Below are 10,191 nucleotides of genomic sequence, written 5' to 3' on the forward strand. Positions count from 1 at the left end.
TAAGTGAAATAAAGCCATTGCATAATATTTGTATAAGCATGTGTAATAATGCTTTGGCATTCACGTCATTTTAAGTAAAAGAGACGCTGGTCCAACTGACTTGGACTATGTTATGTAAAAAAGAAAACATATTGATGTTTCAGTAAGAAGTGCTAACAAATGATAAAAAAGATTTTTTATTTGTGTCCTTCCACATTTTATTTAATAAACTCGTTGAATACTATTTATTAAATGCTCGACATAGCCTGGCATTTTTGATATTTTAGTCAACTCATTTAATAGATTCAGTACGAACACGCTTATGTAATATCCTCTTTTTCTTGATAAGTTTATGAATTTTGATATTTTCTTTAAAAATGCATTGATATATAAAGTGGTTAGCGAAAGTTTATTTGGAAGTTGTGTTTTGAATTTTAATTTTTTATCTCTGGATAGAGTAGGAATGCCATAAAGAAATGTATTTATAAGTATTTTATTACCTCCAATTCATGATCATTGACTCGTCGTCCTATTCCTACTGCAAAGGTCTCGATGCCAAGCCTGAATAGCAATAATGTATTCTCTTGCTACTACCGGAGTGGAGATAAACACATTTCATATTACAGAATGACATATATTTTTTTTTGTCATTTTAAATCATTTCTCTTAGATATTGAGGACCTATCTTTCTTGGCTTTTGAGAAGAAAATGAACATAATCATACAATTGGAATATCCTCAGGATTTATCGCCTGTGAGGAAAACATAGCGTCTGAACTTAGACTAGTTTCAAACCATATAGTCGGTTTTTATGACATGTTTTAAAAAATCCTATGATTCTATCCTCATTCTCAAAATGCATTACAATAGTAAAAATATTTCATAAACACGTGAACTTCTAAGTTTATAGGCAGGAATTTAGGTTGCATCGACATAATTATTACTGTTTTACGGACATCAACAATAGAAATATTAACAATTGGATTTTATTGCATTTAGCCTCTATTTAATGGACAATACTATGGATAGGAAAACCACTTTGTTTTAACGTTATAAATACACGAAAAGGGGTTATACGTCCGCGAAATGACAATAATTTGACGGTACCACTATTTAAAAATATCTACAAAACATTATTTTTCTATAATTTTATCGTTGAACAGTTTTTTTGGCAGCCTTTCGTTCGATTTGGATAAGTCAACCCACTGATAGAATGTTTAAAATAATAGCTTGCCAAACCTGTGTAAGCTGTTTGCTGCCTGTATTGTCAATGCTGGTTTATTTGACAGTCCGTCTGTTAGCACTATTGCCACTTTATTTCCTTGACTGTGGCTAAGCTCTTGTTTGGCAGCATTAAGACCTGCGTTCGTCATTGTTTCACCATTCCTATACATTGAAATTAACCAACATCTAAAATAAGAAATCTAACTTATTTGATATATTGTTCAATGACTTTTTTCATGATCTGTAAAATGTAGTTCACATATCTAAGCCGTGGAAAATAGGTGTATTTAGTTAAGGCGGTGGATCAATAAGGACAATTGAAAAGTTCCGTAAAATTTCGTTTTCTCGTTTTTTATTTCGGCACTCTTCGACAGTAAATGTATACCATAAGAGCAATGGCTTCCATTGCAACAGGACTTCTTGTATAGTTTTCTGTATGCTAGGCACATCTCTAGCTACTATCGAAAGCACGGATTATTCTCTTTTAAGCCTTAAAATTTTATTTAAAGTGAACAAAGCGGGAAGGTAAAAGGTTGTCAAAGAAGATATTAAGGACTTTAATTATTTTCTTATCAAACAGGCATTAAAAAATTAAACCATAAAACGATTTCATATAGTAGATCAGCTTACACCCTATATCACGTTTTGAAATAACTATATGATTTAAACAATTGTGTTGAAGGAAGTTAACATATGCCAGAACAAAGTCTTACTTATCTTTCAAGCCTTACCTCCATGGTACTTTAAACCATAAAACGATTTAATATAGTAGATCAGCTTACACCCTATATCACGTTTTGAAATAACTATATGATTTAAACAATTGTGTTGAAGAAAGTTAACATATGCCAGAACAAAGCCTTACTTATCTTTCAAGCCTTACCTCCATGGTACTTTAAGAACGTTTGTCATAATAGAATTCTTGTCATGGTATTGTCTGAGATGTATCTCGTGAAAGGCACCAGAAGCAAATGTGATAAGACAGACATGTGTCTTGGCACCATGTTCGAACGAGAATTCGTTCACAACCATATTTACAAACTCGAGTTGCTTGTGAAAATTGACAGCTCTTTCACTACCAGAGGAGTGAAGGACGAAACAAACATTGGATATCATTGTGTTACAGGCTGAAAAAAGGACATAACGTTGTTACAGACAGAAAACAAACCTCAGACAAAATGTTGTTACAAGCTAAACACAAACATCGGAAAAAATGTTAATGCAAGCAATCTGGAAACAAGCACCGGAAATAATATAATATAAAAGAAGAAAAATTATGAAAAAAAAAACACGATAAAACAAATGTTTTTAAAAGATGAAAACAAAACATTGGATTGAATGTTGTGACAAGATGAAGAAAAGGACATCGGGTAGAAGGTTGTTACAAAATATAAAATCTTGTGTTACAAAATGAACATTATATTCTAACACAGTGTTTTACAACTGAAGTATTAGGCATAATATCATTACACTAAGAAAATACACATTGGACGGCATATTGTACCAAGCTGAAAGCTTGAAAACATCGGATAGAATGTTGCTTCAAGCTGAAAACAGAGAACAACTACGGTAAGAATGTTGTTACAAGCTGAAAACAACATCGTAAAATATTTTACAACCTTGGGGACAGAATGTTTTTATAACGTGGAAAGAAACATCGTACAGAAAATTTTAAACGTGAAATAAACGGGTAGAAAGTACAGCCATGAAGACAGAATATTACTACAAGCTGAAACTGGAAATAAGATTCCGATATATCGTTGTTACAAGCTGAAAAATAAACATCCGATCAATGTTGTAACAATATGAAAACAAATACAGGATAAAAAGCACTGGTTAACCCTTATCATGCTGGACACGATTGATTCTGCCTTTGCGAACAGTGTAGATCATGAAGACCGTGTACATATGTGCAGTCTGATCATGATCTACACTGTTCGCCATTCAGTCAAAATCTTTTTGGTAAGCACCCCTTTAAACAGTTAACAGGTACTTCTCAAATTGAAAGATGGACACGTTCATTATAGAAATTTAGCAGGGTAAGTGTAATAGGCTAAGATTCCCTAGTAAATAAAACACATACATTGTTTTGGGAGTGGGTAGGGGCCGTAGGGGGTATCATTTTTGTCCAAATTTACTGTGCTGGTGGAAGTATGTTTACTTTTTCTGGTGAATATGTTTTTATGAAGAAAAAATTAAAGTAAACGATTTTAATGTTTTATTTTGTAGAAAAAATTAAACTAATTAAAATTTCAGTTGATTGACACTGAGAATTAGCATATGCTTTCTAAAGGTCGATAATTGGGAGTCATGTTGCTCAATCGACCGCATACCATACGGTCAGGGTTCGAATAAAAGCCTGACATTCCGGCTAGTGTTCAGTGCCTGGCCAATGCTAAGACCTGTTTCTAGCAATATCGTAGAAGACTGAAAGCGAAACGTGTACTTGGTTGACTACCAGCATTGGATTATCAACATTTTTCACAAAACTTTACTTTCCCTTTCCTTTTCCCTATCACACTGTATCTATTCTTTACTACAAGAATAAGCATATACATTCAGATTACACGGCAGATTATATAAGTACTTTGTTGACATAGACAGAGTTATTTTAGAACTCTCGACGACAGTTTGTGGGTTAAACTATTTACACTAACATAAAGCGTAATTGTGAAAATGACTAAATTATGTAAACATGCAGATAATTTACCTTTACATGCAGTGCTAGTGAGTTTATTTTGAATGGTGTTTAGGGCATCAAACGAGCTGACTTGGAAAGTGTGGTTTGAATCACTGGCAATCATTCGTAGTTCTTTTGGATCTACTGAGCTTCCTATTCCAACAGCTGAAAGAACAGCAACAGTGAAAACACAGTTTTCATTAACTCTATGTAATTCCCCTATGTCAGATGAAAGAATAACGGAAGTTATTTTGAATAAAATATAATTAAAATAGACACAATTTTGAACGGAAATATTTGTAATAAATATTTATTTATAATGAATATTTATTTGTAATGGGTATTTATTTATAATGAATATTTATTTGTAATGGGTATTTATTTGTAATGAATATTGAATACAATTTATATGACTATCTATTAAAAAGTGGAAGGAAAGAGTTAACAAACATAGATACCTTTAAGTCAGAGATTGTGTTCCGAAGTAACACTGGATTTGATGATTGTCCGTCTGTCAATACAATGACAAGCTTTGTCACATTTCTTTCAGCGCCGTGTTGCGGAGACAGTGTTTTATGAGATACAAAATGAATTGCTGAAAAATGACATGACAGTTTTGGGAACTGTTGAAAGTTTTTATTTTTCAACGGTGAAGAACCCTAACCTGCTCAATTGAAATTGACTGTTTGACCTTGAATAAATATAATTTTTATTATTATTACAAACTGAATTATAAATGGTATCAAATGTGTTTAGCATAAAGAAGTGGCCTCTAAAAGGGGTCAAATTCCACAACTTGAACAAGTTTGGGAAAAGACCATACAGTGATGTTGAAGTCCAAGTTTCGTGAAGATCTATCAGGCACTGAGAAGAAGTCGTAAAAAGATATTGTTATTTTTAGCTCTAGCTAAAAGAGGTCAGGTAAAGTGGGAGAGGGCCTTATAATAATGCTACAGACCAAAATTCATGAAGATCTGCGAAGCCTTTCATGAGAAGAAGTCATTTAAAGGTTTTCCCTTTTTAGCTTCAGCGGCGCATGAAAGGGCCGATCCACCCCATTTGGATTATTTTTTAGAAGATCTTATAATGCTACAAATCAATTTTGATGATTCGTAATAGGTTCTTGAGAAGAAGTCGTTAAAAAAAGTTATACTTTAGATCTAGCGGCTATTAAAGGGGCTTAGTGCCCCACATTTCAACATAATTGGAAGAGTTCCTTAGAATAATGCTGCAGACAAGTTAGATGAAGATCCATTAAGCCGTTCGTGAGAAAGTCATTTGAATGTATTTCTTTTTTCATTTAAGCGGCTTCTTAAAGGGACCAAGTGCGCCCTTTTGCACGTAATTCAGAGAGGACCCTATAGTTCAAGTTTGATGGAAATCCATAAAGCCATCATGAGAATAAGCCGATTAAATATTTGCATTGTTAGACTCTAGTTGCTCTCATAAGTGGCAAATCGTCAGATTTTCAACAAACTTGGGGAAGACCGTATAATGATCCTACAAACCAAGTTTGATAAAGATCCATTAAGTAGGTTATGAGAGAAGTTTTCAGTTTTTGTCTATTTAAAGTTCTAGCGATCCCGTTAAAGTACGAATTACTTCCATTTCGAAAAAGGTTGGAGAGGCCATATGATGATGCTACAGCCCAAGTTTAATAAAGATTCATACAGCCGTTAATAGGAATAATTCATTTAAAGGTTTTCCTATTTCTATTTCTAGCTGTACTGGCACTTAGAATGGACCAAACCCCCTTTGTTAAATTAAATTGGGATAAGACCTGACATAAATGCTACAATTCACGTTTGATGAAGATCCACGAAGTGGTTCATGAGAAATTGTTTTAAGGTTATTTCTAGTTTTATCTCTAGCGGCCCCTCAAAGAGGCAATGCAAAACTATTAGAATATATGTTAGGGAGAAGTGTGCCAGAATGCTACGGACCAAATATGGTGTAATTTTGAAGAGTTGTTTTGGAGAAGAAGTAGAAATGTTGACGCAGGACCACGAAAGACGAACGAAGGACGTCGGACCATAAACCTATACTAATAGCTCACTCTGAACAAAGTTCTGGTGAGTTGAAAGGTAGTCCCACGCTCTCAACAAAATATACACATGCACGATTATAAACTAAATTGGTCTTTCTTTACAGACAAAAAGTTTATAAGCTTTATATCTGTCTTTTCTTCGTGATCTTAATGCAGTCTTACAAAGGGAAGCAACTCAGTCAGAAAGCATGTATCATTAATTACAGCTTTTATCTCCCTTCAGTTATCCTGTTCTGTCTATAAGCAAGGAAGTCTACAATATTAGATCGTATTTTGCTGGCAATAAAATTTACGACTATTGTCCTTGTTATTCACTGACTTTTTCACCATGTATTATATACAGTTATCTGTTTGTAATTCAACATATCATGCTATTGATACACTGTTGAAGTATTCATGTAATAATATGTGAATATGTAAAAGAAGGTCTTTGGAAATAAAATATAAATTACAAAAAAATGTTAATAAAGTTTCAATTACTTTAAAAGCTTTCTCAAAAGATGCTAACTTTAAAGAAGATAGTTATGTATGTTCAGTTTAAAATTCTTTTACAATGTAGAATTTGATTTAACCATGCTTTTTCAAGACATGAAGAAAAATTCAGGGATCTTTTTGTAGATTTCATTGTCTTAAATTTACAATACGGCTGGCATTTCCGTATGGTAGATCCAGGAGTTATCCCATGTTACGTGGATAAATGACGTTACGACGTAAGTATACCTTCAATCTGATTAAAAATCATCTCCTCAGTAACACTATTTCCTACACGAGAAGATCGAGATTTTAATCATATTGAAATACCTTAAGAATGTTCTATTAAGTTATCCAATACTACCTATAGAAATATTTATTTATTCTTTAATTCGCAAACTGACCACCAGCTAAACATATGGCAAATTCCTCCATTACACTTTTTAGCAGAAATATGGGTGCAGTTTTACTTACCGCTGTGTGTGTTTGTTTCGCCTTTCGGATACGCTGTATGTGCTATATGTGACAGTAGCCTTGTCTTATTGTAATACTTGTTCAGGAAGAACCCATTGTGAACTCTGGTAGAGTACGTGACCAACGCGACACGGGTATTATTCTCACCTATTTCAAATTGCTTCGTTACGTTTGAAACAAACTGGAGTTGTTTGTTGAAATTTGCACGACCTTCACTTCCTGAACCATCAAGAACAAAAGTGATGTCGACGGGTTTGAAAGGGCACGCTGAAATGTGGAAAAATAGAAAAGAGCCTGCGTTTTTGTCAGTAATGTACATGTCTGAAAGTCAAATGCGTTGGAGTAGCAGCGATTTCAAAGTTGGGGTCTTGGGTTGGGGGAGCAAATTGGAAGAGTGAGAGTGGGGGTCAGAACACATGTGTCCTGAAAATATTTTAGTCAACAAAAAGTTCTCCCCCTCGTTGACAATAAACATCACATCACATCATTATTAGTACATCAATTTGGCTATTTTCCCATTTATCTATCTGTTACTTATAAGGAAAATCAGTTTGTATGGTCAAAACACAAGACGTAAGGACGTGAGAGACGAAGCATATGATCAAATCAATATTTGAAAACAAATAAATAAAACTGTGGGTAACACTTTTTACTCTAAAATTTAACTGCATCTTAACATTTTTCTCCTTATTTGTCATTGCTTTTGGGAATCGTGACACAAATATTTGATCTTTGTTTTCAATTTAATCATCTTCCTTTTTATGGATGAGTGGAATAAACGCTCTGTCATAATTATTCTTAAAAGGACATTGATTAATTTGAATATATATCATGATTATATGGCATTGTTCCATCTAGCTGATAAGTCTTTATTAAATGTATTAAAACATTTGGGTTTTACGGTGTGGCCGTACTTTAACTCAGTGATGTTTTTCAGTCCTGATGTATGATTGAGAATCGCTTGCATCAGTGCTGAGAGGTGTTAGGGAGCATATTTATATTTATGAACAGATTCAATCAAATTGAAATATTGTATCAACTGCCGCAACGACTGACTTCAAGTGTCACTGGGCAGTGTAAATTATCCCAGCTGGCTGACAAAGTGTTTTTACTTAGTACCATGGATTTCATTCCATTTATATTTATAAAATAGTTCCGTTTGAACTGGTTTTGCGGGTGTGTACCTCTTATGAACCATGTATATTGCTCGGTTGTGTTCCTTAAGTTTATATTAGAGATTCAAACACGTTTCCAAAACCGCAGTGGTTGATATAAATATAATTAAAAAAGATAAACCTTAAACTAGATTTATTTTGAAATCATAAGTTTCCATTAAATTAACGCTACAGCGATAAGATAAAGATTCTATTTTAGAATGAACATTATAGTTAAAAAAAGAAGTACTTGGTAATATATATCTAAACAACTTAAATATTGCAATACTTTGAATTAAGGCTGAATTTAACAGCCAAATGCGTACAGACAGAAATATGTATTCAAATTTTAGTTGTCTGCCAATCTAGTTTAGGTCTATTGCGAATCAAGTTTTTTTTACTCTCGACATTTCATTCCATTGCAACGAGGGTATGAAAAAAGAGAAGCAAATTTCTATGAAATAGTTGAGCGCAATGAACCTACTCATACTGGTACAATTTCTCACATCACCTCGATCTCTCGTGCCCAAAAGCGGACGCCCTACCACTACTCGTTTACAATATACATTGGTTAAATCTCTTATTACGAATGAAATACAATTTTGTGCTCAGTAATTTAGCTGACAAATTCTTTCTTGTTCTCAAACATTTTTATACCAAGAACGTGGGTTATTGGTGAATAAAAACAAAGAAAAATAACTATTCAGACTAAGAAACACATGAGAAATCTTTAAATGGTAAAGTGCCACCGACATATCGAGGCTTGAACGCAATAATGAAATACGCCATACTTTATAAAGTAAAAGTTTAGACAAAAAAAAAAAAACAAAAAAAAAAAAACCGCACCAAACCTTTGTCGATAGCCTTTGCACTTTAGATTACAGCTACTAGAGCTATTATTCGACGAAATAGTCCATTCATTTTTGTAATGCTCGCCCTTCGAATCCGTTTTAAACCTTTCGACATTCGTTTATATAGATTTAGTTCAACTCTCAAAGGACGTGACTGATAACAAAAAATCCTACGACCTATATATCTTTTCAAAACACTTACAAGTACTGAATAGTTGGCCTTACGTAATGAAAGAAAATGCGTGCTATACCTAAGTGAACTAATCGACTATAATGCTTGGATAGTAGAATAGTTTGCACATCACAGAAGGGATTCCATGACTAGCTGACATTGAATCTCTTATATTTAATCTAAGTAAGACCACCGGTGACCTGTGAATCAACTCTTTGGTCTGCCCATGTCTGTAATGAGCCTTGGAGAAATTATTGAGGTTCATTTTTTTTTTTTGAAAATTCGAAAAATGGCAGTAGTTTCAACCATTTGCGTTCAAATCACTTGTAATGTCCTATGTATTAGTTTTGTTCTATACTTGACTAGAAAAGTACAAACACTTTATCATTTTACAACTTTAAGGCAAAGACAAATGAGAATATACGGTGAATATATGTTTAGGACATGCAACTACTTTTTTAAGATTAAATCATCTCGAGCGCACGACATCCTATCTTGAGCGATCAAAATCTTATCTCGTGTGCACGAAATTTAATCTTAAGCGATCCACATCCTATCTCGAGCGATCAACATATTACCTTGAGCGATCAATATCTTATCTCGAGCGATCAACATCTTATCTCGTGGGCACAACATCTTATCTTGAGCGATCAACATCTTATCTCGAGCGATCAACATATTATCTTGAGCGGTCAACATATTATCCTGAGCGATCAACATCTTATCTTGAGCGATCAACATCTTATCTCGAACGATCAACATATTTTCTTGAGCGATCAACATAATATCTCGAGCGATCAACATCTTATTTTGTGCGCACGACATCTTACATCGAGCGATCAACATATTATCTTGAGCGATCAACATCTTATCTTGAGCGATCAACATCTTATCTCGAGCGATCAACACATTATCTTGAGCGATCAACATCTTATCTCGAGCGATCAACATATTATCTTGAACGATCAAGATATTATCTCGAGCGATCAACATCTTATCTTGAGCGATCAACATCTTATCTCGAACGATCAACATATTTTCTTGAGCGATCAACATAATATCTCGAGCGATCAACATCTTATTTTGTGCGCACGACATCTTACATCGAGCGATCAACATATTATCTTGAGCGATCAACAT

At 33.8% G+C, this 10,191-nt stretch overlaps 1 protein-coding gene across 1 annotated transcript in view; it reads right to left on the minus strand.

The window, feature by feature from the left end:
• LOC123557972 (collagen alpha-1(XII) chain-like) overlaps nucleotides 1-6,259 on the minus strand; it is a 25,791-nt gene extending 19,532 nt beyond the window's left edge. Inside the window, exons 1-5 of the mRNA XM_053544779.1 lie at nucleotides 6,223-6,259; nucleotides 3,913-4,047; nucleotides 2,086-2,329; nucleotides 1,218-1,364; nucleotides 480-540 (exon numbers count right to left, since the gene is read on the minus strand). Coding sequence (XP_053400754.1) covers nucleotides 480-540; nucleotides 1,218-1,364; nucleotides 2,086-2,329; nucleotides 3,913-4,047; nucleotides 6,223-6,259 — 624 coding nt within the window. The remainder of the gene's footprint in view (nucleotides 1-479; nucleotides 541-1,217; nucleotides 1,365-2,085; nucleotides 2,330-3,912; nucleotides 4,048-6,222) is intronic.
• Nucleotides 6,260-10,191: the final 3,932 nt, after the last annotated feature.

This window comes from Mercenaria mercenaria, chromosome 5 (genome assembly GCF_021730395.1).
Source record: "Mercenaria mercenaria strain notata chromosome 5, MADL_Memer_1, whole genome shotgun sequence".
Taxonomy (NCBI): domain Eukaryota; kingdom Metazoa; phylum Mollusca; class Bivalvia; order Venerida; family Veneridae; genus Mercenaria; species Mercenaria mercenaria.